At 37.7% G+C, this 12,912-nt stretch overlaps 1 protein-coding gene across 16 annotated transcripts in view; it reads right to left on the bottom strand.

The window, feature by feature from the left end:
* Positions 1-12,912, bottom strand: part of CDC42BPB (CDC42 binding protein kinase beta) — a 91,163-nt gene that overhangs the window by 30,675 nt on the left and 47,576 nt on the right. For all 16 annotated transcript variants that reach the window (XR_005701552.2, XM_040068783.2, XM_040068786.2 and 13 more), the window contains exons 5-13: positions 11,216-11,364; positions 9,153-9,246; positions 7,602-7,802; positions 6,469-6,717; positions 5,425-5,504; positions 4,275-4,441; positions 4,064-4,183; positions 2,092-2,225; positions 239-481 (exon numbers count right to left, since the gene is read on the bottom strand). Coding sequence is in view for 15 of the 16 variants with exons in the window: in XM_040068783.2 (XP_039924717.1) it covers positions 239-481; positions 2,092-2,225; positions 4,064-4,183; positions 4,275-4,441; positions 5,425-5,504; positions 6,469-6,717; positions 7,602-7,802; positions 9,153-9,246; positions 11,216-11,364 (1,437 nt within the window). In the remaining variant the exon portion in view is untranslated. The remainder of the gene's footprint in view (positions 1-238; positions 482-2,091; positions 2,226-4,063; positions 4,184-4,274; positions 4,442-5,424; positions 5,505-6,468; positions 6,718-7,601; positions 7,803-9,152; positions 9,247-11,215; positions 11,365-12,912) is intronic.

Below are 12,912 nucleotides of genomic sequence, written 5' to 3'. Positions count from 1 at the left end.
TAGAGGTTTCAAGCTGACTGTGAGTCAAGACTGCACAAGAATCAAAACATCAGAACTAATAAATTGTGTATATAGCAAGCACACTTTCTTGAAGATTCAAATCAGTCCGAATGCAAATAAAAAACCCCACAAAAACCCCCAGAAGACACTCCCAATTTTTCAATACAATCCCATATGAGGTACTGGGTAAGCAGCAGCTGAAACACGAGTGCCAGCTATTTTATCAGCTATTTTTTACCTCTTTTCTCATCTTCTCCGATTTACGGGCGTCCTGCCGCAGGGCGTCGATTTTCTGCATGCTCACTTCCAGCTCCTCCTCTTTGTCGCGAAGCTGCCGGGACAGCTTCTGCTTTTGGGAGCGCAGGTCTCCCATCCTCTCACTGAGCTCAGAGAACTCCTGCACGGCCAGCTTCCTTTGTTGGTGGGCATCCCTCAGCTCTTTGGACTGCATCTTTAATCTCTCCGAGGCTTCTACAAGTTGCTGGTTTAAAAAAAAAAAAAGAAAATATAATAAAAAGGAGTAACTTGAACTCCATATATTCTTTCCAAGAAGAAAGAAACTGGACCTTCATAAGCTTGTTTTGATCACTTCACGTAACTACTAAAGATTTCTAACTGTTAATTTACACAATTGTTTAGCTAAGCAGCTGCAGTGACATACAAAGACAGCCATTACTCTGCTTCTAGTGTGGCAGCTCCAAAGCTACTTTGGCGTCCCAGATGTCTTCTTTATAAATGTGACTACAGAAGGCCACCTCACCGTGTACCTGCACATTTGTAACCTTGTTTAAAGGAATGCTTTAGCAGACAGCAGATTCAGGATCATCAAATACATTGTACCAGCACTGAGGGGCTGCAGCAAATGTGAGATTTTTCAGAAAACTGTGGAAGTGTCCTTAAAACAAATTGTGAAGCTCTTAATACTTTAACTGAAAGTATAAAACCCATTTCCTTTACAGAAAGTAATTAACAAAAATTAACAGGTTTAAAATACAAATGGAATGTTCGACATTAAATCATTTGAGGAAAAAATGAGAAAAAGAGCAGAACGACACAACAAAATGAATGTATACTGTACAAGGGAATTCCAAAAATTTCTGCCATTAGTAGGAGCACTGCAGGAAGATTAACTTCCCAAAAAGCACGTGTTCAAACCAGAAACAACAGATCCACTTTCTCTGCTACTTGTACACTCTATTAAACAACACCGACTGGTGGTTAACAGACAGGAGAGAGACTGTTAAATTCTAGTGTACAAACAGCCCAGAAATTCTGGCCCATGGATTACTTTTGCAAAACTAGTTATTCCAATACAGGTTTTTACTATTATTGAATGTGGTAGGTAGTATATGCAAATCCCTAGTTACTTTACTACAAAGTAAGTTGTTGACTTAAAACTGAGAAACTGAAAACTTCCTGAAAAATTTTAGGAAGCAATCAAAGGGATAATTTACACAGTGGCAAATAAACTCAACGATTACATAAAAGACATCAATAGCCTTAAGCAATAATTAACCTTTTGGTATAAAAAAGAGTAAATGGGCTCTTTCAATGAACCCTGTTAACGTCTGTGCAAAGAGCCTTTTCCCCTAAATAGACATGTGTACCCCAAATGTCACCAGCAGGCCTGGTGTCATATCAACTGACCCATGGTCAAAACGCCCATAATTCTGCCAGGGATATCAGCCAGGTATCTGCTGGGTCTGTTTCCTCCCTCATCATTTCCTGAAACTGGAAGAATGGAGGAGAACAATACTTGTGTTCCTGATCCCTTAACAAGTCATCCCAAGGCTCCGAAGTCTCTCAGCTGCCCTCAGACTTCTACTGAAACAGTTAGGAGTAATTAAACAGCTTAATTAAAACCACTGTTTGGGTGTTTGCTTCATCTAGCAGAACACATCTGAAATAAGCAGCTCATCAACTTCCAAAAAAGAAAGTGCAATACTTTGGAAAGTTACTGTACTGCTGAACAGGTTCCCTGCAGAGTTTCAAAAAGCAGCATTTACAACACTAAAATTGCAATCACAACCTAACTGTTCTACAACTACTTTACATGACCATTTCTTAAAGTATCTATCTTTGGATCAATACCTTATGAAGGTCCTCCTTTTCTTGCCTCAGTACTCTGCACTGCTTTTCTAGTCCTTTCAACTTGTGTATGGAGTCTTCGTGTTCTTGTCGAAAAGCCACTGCGTCCGCAAGCTGTGCTTCCAGTTTACTTATATCTGTAGATCAATACACGTTAAAGGTAACCTAATTAATACCAGTAACACAAGCCACAATACTCATGCAAACTGTAATCACTTTGCTTGGAAAATCAGCTTCTTACCTACTCCCACTGTTTTAGACTGTTTAAAGTAACTTTGGGACGTAGATAACTCAAAATAATTTTATCTTTCTCAGCCCCAAAGATTGTGATTTCCAAGTGAAAACGCCTTAGCACAAGGCTTTGTTTTGTTTTTGAGGAACACAACTTCTAGCCCTTGAAAATACTAAAATAAACTTGAAATGTTCCAATTCCAGTTCTAGTAATGTGTTCCTAAATAGTTTTTGTTATGCAACAAAAGGCAACAGTTGTAACTGCATCCAGCAAGACAGGCAAGGACTATTTATTTTCTAGGTACGAACTAATGAGTAGCTTGGGAAAGAAATACCATCCTGCAGAAGGTAACCTGGGGACCTGACTGCCCATACTCCTGGCAGCTTGTTCTCACTTTCACTTTCAAAGACAAATATACAAATTTGATTTGAAATTATTGGTTTTAAGTGCAGAAAACCAACATAGCCACCTTTATATACTCCTGCTCAGTCTTACCAGTTCCAAGAAAATGAACTGCCATTCTCTATTTGGTTTTAATTACTACTTCTATTCAACAAAGAAATAAGAAATTTCACAGGGAATAAATTGTCTCACTCAAGTTCCACTGATATCTGTGGCAGAACAGGAAAATGGACCTAAGTACTCAGGATCCCAAGCACTGATGTAATGCTTGGAGTATTTTGTCACTTCAGAACAAATGTCCTCCCGCCCTACATGAACCAAAGCTACTTTTTTTTTAAATCAGAACATACTGCTAGAATTTATACTTAACAGGACATCACATGGTTGAAGAACTAGATAAACCTGAAAGAATAAATCTTTATTTCTAGATAAACCTGAATGCAAAAGCAGAACCTTAATCTAACTATTGTGTTTCAAACCTAATTTCAGAATACACAAGAATAGCTTTTTTAGAAGGACAACCTGTGTAGGAGAACAGAGCTAATTTTTGCTGTGCTTACACCTACGAAAAGGGTATATTGTCAAATGAAATGGGGAAAAAATATTCTAAAAAAAATCTGCATCAGCAACTCAGCATCGGAACTCACACTACAGGCTTCTATAAAACTCTCAGCCAAGTCATTAGGATTCAAAATTACCACTTTGTTTATCACTGATTCCCACTTAAAAATTAGGTGGTAACAGGAGGTTTGCATGGATAAACTAATAGCATTGTCAAGCAACAGATTTTCAGTGATATGGATGAGTCAGTCTTCCCTCAGGACAGATGCCAGTATTTGTTTTCCTGCAATTCACTGCTTCCTAATTAATGCATCACCAAACACAGAAACACAAAGGGAGCACAAGCTCAGAAATATTTAAATGTGAACTGCTATTACACATCCCCCCATCTACTCCTTTATGTTACTAAAGAGTAACCAGACTTCAATCTCCTGTCTCTTACCTGCCTCCAAGTAAAACCTCTCCAACACAATACTCCTCCCCAAATGGAGGAATAAGAACAGCATCTCCTAAGATTTTTAGGGAAACAAATATCACACAAAATATTTAACTAAATCCATCCACACAATTCATCACACTCTGGACTTCCCATGCTAGTATGTGCTATCAAGCCAAGCAAATGGAAGAACTAGTTAAGCGCTCATCTGGAAAAAACTGAAATGCCTCTTAATACTGAACAAGGCTTTAAAAAACCCTTTGTTTTTTAAATATCTCCAGAACATTAATTCTACTTCTTTCAAAATAAATTGCATTACTATAATTATCATGCCAGAGGCTTACCTGTTAATTTGTTCTTCAACCGTTCAATTTCTTCATTTAGTTTTTTAATCTCCTTATCACGGCTTGTATTTGCTGTAACACACACTGGACCTTGGAGGTTCTGCACTGTCTGTGTAGATTCTTAAAATCCGAAACGAAAGGAAAAGATTTTCAATAAAATATATTCCAATGAGCAGAACTAAGAATCCAAACACAAATATAAACCATTAACCTTGCAGTTTTCTGTTCAAATCCTGTTTTTCTTGCTCTAATTTCCGTATTTTCTTTTCATAGCCTTCTATTTGCGAAGTGTTCTTTAAGTCTCGCTGTACATCCATATCTTTGGTTACAGTGTCAGACTGCAGCACACTCTTTAAAGTGCCTGTATCAGATAAAGAGCTGAAAAGAAATACACAAGTTAGGACATTTTAATAAATACTCACAGCAGTCCTTAGCTGGGACATGCTGGGATTCCACCAAATATGCACCTTAAATTTACAAGTACAATCAGTGCAGTAATTGTTACTGCAGAGACAATTCTCAGGGTAAAGTTATTATTCCCAAGCTACCGTGCATGCTGCTGTAGAATTAAGATACCTGCATGCAGGACTTCAATGATGCAGATAGACCTTCACTTCACAAACTGCCTAAATGACTGAAAATGTTAACATTCGTGTTTGAGTGCCATCAGCACACCCTCCCATGCCAAAGGATTCAGGTACCTGGCAGAAATGGAAGCAGGTAAGTGCACCTGCACTAAGATAGTTGAGGGACAACCCCAAAAGTTTAGTTTAAAGCATGGCAAAGATGGATTTAAGTTAAGGCACATGATCTCACTGTGAAAAGGATGACAGGCATGTTTTGGCTTCATAGGGTAACACCCCAGGAAAGAGAAATAACAGAATAACAAATAAGCCAGAACACCCTAAGATCAGAGACAAGCATATGTTTGAGAGATGGAGGCCATTTCAAAGATATGCAAAGTGAGCCACTTTGTCCACGCTCAGAACCCTCTCTGTTAACTTGATCTACCATCAGGACAGTGGACAATGAGATAATCCTGGACAGTTCCTGGCAGATGTCCAGTGTGGACAAGACTTGCTCTCAGCCTGTCAATGCAGGGACTGCAATTGACACATCTAGTCCCTTAACTTTCTTTCATTTCATATAGATAAAATATTAAATACAAAAGCACCTAATCCTGGCAAACAGGATCAAAATATGTTCAGACATTTGAAAAAAAAGAAACCAAGGAATAAAAGTTTGGCCACAGATATACCTATGGACATCAATCTTTCTGTACATTTATAAAAATGAGAACTCCCAGGAATTAGCTGCATTTGGGAAACAAGTTTCCTTTATAAAACATATCCTTTGCTTACCTGTCAGTTGTGTATGTAAACCCAACAAATGGTAAATGCAATCCAGAAAAGCCGGTATGAGAACTTGGTGGCACCACTTCCTGCATGAAAACAACGTGCATGAAAACCCAAGAGAGAACCCATACAGAGTGAAAGGCATTTCATTGAACCTCAGCAGCTAAAAGAGAGACAGCTAATGGAAAGATTTTTCTTAATACACCAACTGACAATTGGCAGTTATGCTCCAGTGCCCCTGGACAAGCTTTATTTCAGATTAGGTCACCTAATAGAATGACTTGAATTTCAGAGCCTCTTGAACTGGCACTTGAAAGGGCAGCATTTCAACAAGTTCAAAGCACAATGCAGCCAGTAAAAGGAAACCCAAAATTCCAAGTTCCTAATTAAAAGTGACCTGGCACCAAAATGCATGCTGTTAGTCTTAGTGTTCTAGTTACTGTCAGACATGTAATCAAAAAACGTGCCAAAAGCTCTTAATTTCTTGGAATACAAGCCAGTGAACAAATTACCACAAAAGCTCTCTACTCCTCCTGACCCATTTGTAAACTGTAAGACAACAGAAATGGAGGAGTGTAACACCAATGTTCCCTACTCCAAGAACCAACCTCCTGCTTCTTAAGACAATGGAGAAGTAGCAGGATGAGTCCTCTCACTTGGACAGCTGTGCTTGCAAGCTACACAGAGAATATAAGTGTATTTCTAAAGACAGATTTTTTTTTTTTCATCTTTGAAGAGGCACAAATCCAAATACTAGCTCCCTGTAAAGGTAAAATGAAAGGGCAACTAAGGGGCTTTTTTCCTACCTAAATATGTTTTAACTTTGATCATATAACAGTAATGCAATCTGGCAAGTGCTACCACTTAAAAAAGCAGCTCATGATTTCTGGTAACACAAAATGCCAAAGAGATGAAAAACTTTAATTTTTTTACATTTGGAGCGACCCATTTTTCATCTCTTTATTTATTCTGAAGTATGTTCTCACTACTACCTTACAGTGCAGCAAGGATGCATACTTCCATTAGTAGTATCCAAAAACAAAGACTCACTGGATTTCTCAGTACATCATCATCTACATCAAAGTTGGAGGTGTCAGAAGGACTGCTAACTTCTGGAATGTAAGGTGCTTCTAGGTTCCGGATGTTATCCCAATTAAGTCCTTCAAAAAATGCATGAGACTTAAAATCCTCTATTCCATTCTGTCCCAGTCTACGCTCCCTGCTGCAGATGAGTCGCTGAATAAGATCTTTTGCTTCTTCAGATACATCAGTAACATGGGATGGAAACTGAAATCGTTCCTAGAAAACAAAAGAAAAAGAAATTTTTAGAGAAGGAATTAATTCCAAAGCTTTCAACTATAGTTTCAAAAAAACCATTAAATTACACCAATAAAACTGGAGATGAATAGTCAAATATTGTTCTAGTTACAGTGAGCAATGACAGAGCATAATTCAATACATTCAGTAAGAGACTTTTTGTCTTAAATTGGATTTCAAGTACATGAAACAATTTTTCAATTTCTTTAAAACAGATCTGTTTGATCTGTGATTACAATAACTCTGTTAGGAAAAGTAAACTTTTTTTTAAGACTTACCAGGATTTTTTGTACCCTACAATATATTAAAGATCATACAATAATGACAGACTAGTATTCTTAGTCAGAGCTCCACTGATCTCCTGAAGATGTACTCCTCAAGATTAAATTAATTTCAACTCTTAAACCCCCATGATGTTAGTCAATTCTTTACGTTGTCATATTTAAGTATGTATTTTTCTAATATATAGATGAAATCCCTGCTCTTCTTAGCAAAACATAATCTACATTTAGAAAATACTTCTATTATCATAAACAAACATGAGATCTAAAAATTGTAATTACCACTATCAACTGCAATTACTTTAGACTGGAAAAACGGGAGTAGATTTTAAGTTTGATTTTGTGATGATTGCTTACATTTCCCAATAAGAAAATCAGCATTTAGAGAAATATTCCAATTTGTCAAAGAACTAATTTCTGCAGTTCAGAGAAGGAAGCATTCCTAAAACCTGAGCCAACAAACCTACACAACATCACTAAAACACTGTATAAAAGCAAACAACTACCATCACTTCAATATCTTTAAGTGGCAAGCTTCTCTGCAAACATAAACTCAGAACACGAGAGATTTAATACGGCTCTTACTTCATGATTCATGATCTTCCCATAGGTTTCCACCAGTGACTCTGCATAGAAGGGCGTTTCACCATAGAGCATCTCATACATGCAGACACCCAGTGACCACCAGTCACACTCAGGCCCGTATTTCCCCATTCCATCTTCCATCGCTTGTAAAATCTCGGGAGAGATGTAGTCAGGAGTACCCACTGCTACTGATGACTGTACCTTAAAAACAAGGCAAAAAATTCTCCTAAGTTTCCAGTCTCTCTCAGCAGCTCTTTTACTCAAACACTAGTATTTCTGACAAATAGAGACACCACGACATGATTCTGGAGAAGGAAGAGATTCATAAATTCACAGCAACGTAACAAAGAAAATATTAAGGAAGTAACAAAGACTGCAAAGATTAAGTTCCATTCTGCTACTACATAAAATCAGTTGAAATGTTTTATTCTTGACACAGTAGAAACCCAGAATAATCACAGATATTGTGAAAGCAGAAATACAAAATATATTCTGCCTTTGTGTCTGTTTATACTTTAAAACAGCAATTTGCTGCCCAGAAGTTGAAATGAAAAATTAGTAAGTAGGAAGATCAGGTCCTACCCCTCAGTTTTACAGTTTCATTTGAAGATCACAGAACAAATTTCCTAGGTAAGTTTTATTATGTTAGAAATCGGTCAAATGTTTATTGCCTAATGTGCAACTGCATGTACTACAGGAATAAGGAGGAGAAATTACTCTGTGCACAAATAGTAGGGAAGCCCTGACCATCAGGGCAGACTAATCTCTAGGAATATGTTCTCAATTCTAATGGCTCCTTCTAAATGGCATTTTTTATGGTAAAGCTTTGATAGGCACTTTATGACTACAGAACATCAACAAGATGTGAGTGAGTGCCAAAACCAGTGAACAGCGCTGCATGCCATACTTTGGCAGGAACGGCACTCCTGGAAGTGCCCTAAATGAGGCAAAACAAACAAAACCTGTCACAAGCAATTCAGCTTTTAGAGGTAAATCCAATCTGCTGCACAAGATGGCCAATTACCATCACGCTGCTGTTCCATTTGTCAAAGGCATATAAAACAAACTGCTTATTAATTATGGAATCAAGACAATCATTTAGGTTGGAAAAGACCTTTAAGATCATTACTTCCAACTATTAACTGAGCACTGACAAGTCCACCTAAACTGTGTCCCCAAGTGCCACATCCACACATCTTTTTGATACCTACAGAGATGGTGACTCCACATTTGTGTGTGCCTAACCGGTGTAGCAGGTCACTCACCCTTCCCCCTTGCATTCAAATGGTCATTACAAGAAAAAGTGAAAACCAGAAAAATAGACCAAAGGATAATTCAAAAAGTTAGCCGCTTGTAAAACAAGATGATGATTTCAAAAATGCATTCAAGTGTGTGTTGAGTTATACCATACCCTCAATTTTTAGCGTGTCAGAAAGTTCACAATCTATCACATCCCTGATCCACACTGATGTCTAATCTCTTTAAAACCAGCAGCTGACTTAGCAGGTCCCACCATTGCAACGACCCAAATAAATTTTGCTTCATACATACTGTGCCATCTTCACTCATTTTCAGACAGGACCCAAAGTCTGCCAGTCGGATGTGGCCGTTCATGTCCAAAAGAACGTTATCAGGCTTTATGTCCCTGTGAGAACAGACAGCGGTGAAAAGACTTAAACACACAGCGTTAGCTCTGCTTGTAAAGATTAATCTTGCATCAAAATAACACAGAATTTTACCCACTGATATAAACTCTTTTTATGGTCCTATTTATGACTCTCTCCTCCTGACCAACCTTAAACCCACCAATTTTGTTCCACTGTAAAAGCTGCATTTCTTTTCAAATGTGACATTCCAAATGCCTCTACATGTGTTGAAAAACTTAAAATCCATACAGCACCTTCAGTTTACTCTTTGAGAAAGAGACTAGAATTACTAGGAGTAAACAAAAATAAGGTGCTCTAATAACACCCAAAACAAAGTGCATTAGATGAGGAAGCTGACAACAGCTGATTTTTAAGACGCTGATTTCCAGTTTCACACTTGACATTTATGAGAAAAACCATGACAGACTTAACAAAGGTCCTCATATGTGTAAAAATCCTGCCAACTTGATATATTTTTCCAACACAAACTTGAATTAACCTTTTTTAACCAAGGGCTAATGCTCTGAAATTCATTACCGAAATGTCACTAATGCTGCTCATTAGCAGTATTAACACAAAATAATAAGTGCTAATCTATGCCTGTCTACATAAATTTAAATGCATATCTACTTGTGATAATACACAAAAGTATGTGCTGAGAAAATTGGACTATGTGACTATGCTTCCCCAAAAAATTGATTAGTAATTTTGCATTGTTAAACTTATTCCATACATTTCACTTCCAGATACTGTCAACGTTCCACAAACACAAGTTAAGCTCAGTAGTTGCAGGGGACTATGAAAACTAATACATAACTGTACACTAATTTGTTTGTTTGTTTTTTTAAAGAACACTGCTCACAGTGGCACTTGCAGCATGAGCCAATCTCTGTTTGGCATGCAGCTCTCACTTGCCTCAGGGACCAGTACTGCTGTTCAGAAAGGCTTAATGGCTCCTCTCTGAGCTCCACTGTCTCCTATCTACAGCTAACAGGTCATATAAGCCCTTAAAGGGTCCTTGAAACCCTCTCCAGAGCAATCACGCCTCCCCCAAACCCATTCCAGTTGCCAAGCAGTAATTTCTTGGGCATTGGCACGTGTCCTGTGCAAAGCACGTGTTCTGACCACAGAGCCACACACTCCTATTGCCACAACAGACCTGCATTCAGCCCTGTGAAATGACATAGCTGCTCAGTAAGTCAGGCCACCTTCCTTGGAAATTGGTGCAATGGTGCCTCTGGTGAACTTCTCTGAGGCTGTGACATTTTTATGTCCCCAAATTTTGTTGACATTTACTCACAGGAGTTTTACGGAGTTTAAATATCTTTTAATTTTTTAAAACAGAAATCAAAGTGCAGACAAAAAAGTTCAAACACTATAGCTGAGAATTCCCTACGCTTTTTAAGTTTTAACTGTGCAGCTACTACCAACCACAACCTACGTTTACGTGATGGTAGCCACTGACTCGGAATACACATCTTGTGTGCAGAAACAATATCAGACCAGCACATGCCCACTGATTAGAAAACCTGTTTGAGAATGACCTCAGGTAAGTAGATGCACTGATGTTATCATGGGCTTACTGTGCATAAATTTTGCAGAATGTCTAAACATCTGTAGAAAGTTCAAACCATTTCAAACCACTTCAAAATTCTAGGTTGGCTGGACAAAGATGGATAAACATTTATTAAGTGAGTTGAGAATAAGTCAAGAGCCCTGATTAAAAATAGAACAGACTTTAAAAGGTTAGTCAGATAAATGTCACTGCTTCTGATATCAATCCATCAAAACTTGGTATTTAAAATAAAGTCACTTATACAGCTATTATACAGCATAAAGTATAATACTAATATAACTACTAGACTAGCTTGCCTTTGGTTACTGTGCATTTGCACACACAGCAGTAAATCTGGGATTAACTTCATGTAACTGTACACGTATTTTTTGCCAAATGAGAAGGTATTTTACCTGTGCACATAATGCAGCTCATGTATGGAATGTATAGCAAGCACCATTTCACCAATGTAGAACCTAGCCATATCTTCAGGAAGCTTGTCTTCAAACTTACTGAGAAGTGTCAGCAAGTCACCACCAACATAGTAGTCCATCACTAGATACTGAAAATGGAGACATAAAGCAATCAAGCACTGAGAGACAACTGGCAAAGGAAAAAAATAAAATTCATCAGTTAACCCCTGAAAAAAACCCTTTCACTATTTTTTTCATTGCCTGCGGCAAATAGTCAAAATTGGTGGTCTTCTATTTTACTTTTATTTACTTACTTAGTATAAAAAGGTATCATTCCTTTAATAACCACAGTAAAAATGGCACATCAGTATTTAGATCCTACCATAAAAAACTCCAAACAAAATACAGAAATGACAAAGAAGTAAATCAGGATGAGTTTATTTCTGTCTTAACTAGTATCACAAAGAAAATTACCTAATATCACCAAAACTAATGTATGTTATTGACTCTTAAACTGAAAATTTCCAGAGGATGATGAAAGAAAAAAAAAAGTACAGTTAAAATCAGTATTTGATGCTGCTTACTCTAAAATACAAATTTCATTACTACTTTTAGTTTTGCTACCATTTCAATACTACTCGGTGTTCCTGAAGTGGCTCTGATCACATCAACATCTTCAAATACTCATTTTGGCACATCCTACATCATGGATCCATTACACAGCTGGCAGCAGTTTGATGACACTATACATTACATTACTATCCTATACATGGATGCCCATGACAAGCCAAAGGCACTGTCAAGCCAGAGGCACTAAAGTGGGAAAATTTTGAATATATTTCACTGAAAAAGTAAATAGCCTCCTAGGGCAATCAGGCACCATCCTATCCATGGAAAGGACCAATACTGAGAGGGAGACATGAATGAAAAGGACTCAGGCATGCTGGTTTGTTTCTCATACCACAAAACAAGGATTATGTTTCAGGAATTTCCTAGCAGTATCCACTTAAATCCAGACCATCACTTCAAGTACAATGACTTCATCTAGTACTATCAGTCTTGAGCCATTTTGTTCCATGTTTCCCAAGATGATCAGATATGTGGTTTTAGGACTAACTTCGCTTATTTTGGAATTAAGCTTCCAAAGCCATCATCTTATTTTTCTCCTCAAAGTAAAGGAACCTAGAATCCCCTGTCCCTGCCACAGACTCATCTTCCACAAGGGAAGCAAATTAAAGACAGAAATGCGAAGAACATCAAGTACAGTATTAGATATTTCCTCACTACTTTTTGGATTAAAAAAGCAACTTCAAAAGCCCCAAGTTTTGGTGTTTTTCGCTATTTTATTCCAATTACCGCTTAAATGATGCATTTGCCTATCAGGTTATGTTGAAATCAATCTCTAGGTATTGCTCCAAGGAATTTTAGACGTGTACTGAACACTGTACACACACAACACTTCTGTCTGAAAATGAAACGCTACAGATAGAAACCATCAATCTTCTAAAAGAGGTATTATCTTGAAGTATTTTCTCTCAAATTCAAGGAAAAGAGACTTTATAGAACCTTCTGTGGGAAGTGAAATATCCTCTTTGTCAGAGACAAGGTAATGCACTTCCCTCAGCTCCCAGAGCATTTATAACTCAACAAGAACTAAGGTGACCCATGAAGGAAGACACTTGGATCACAGACAGATG

The sequence above is a fragment of the Hirundo rustica genome, chromosome 6, assembly GCF_015227805.2.
Source record: "Hirundo rustica isolate bHirRus1 chromosome 6, bHirRus1.pri.v3, whole genome shotgun sequence".
Lineage (NCBI taxonomy): Eukaryota > Metazoa > Chordata > Aves > Passeriformes > Hirundinidae > Hirundo > Hirundo rustica.
The sequence above is the reverse complement of the archived record's forward strand: the minus strand, read 5'-3'. Positions and strand labels throughout refer to the sequence as shown.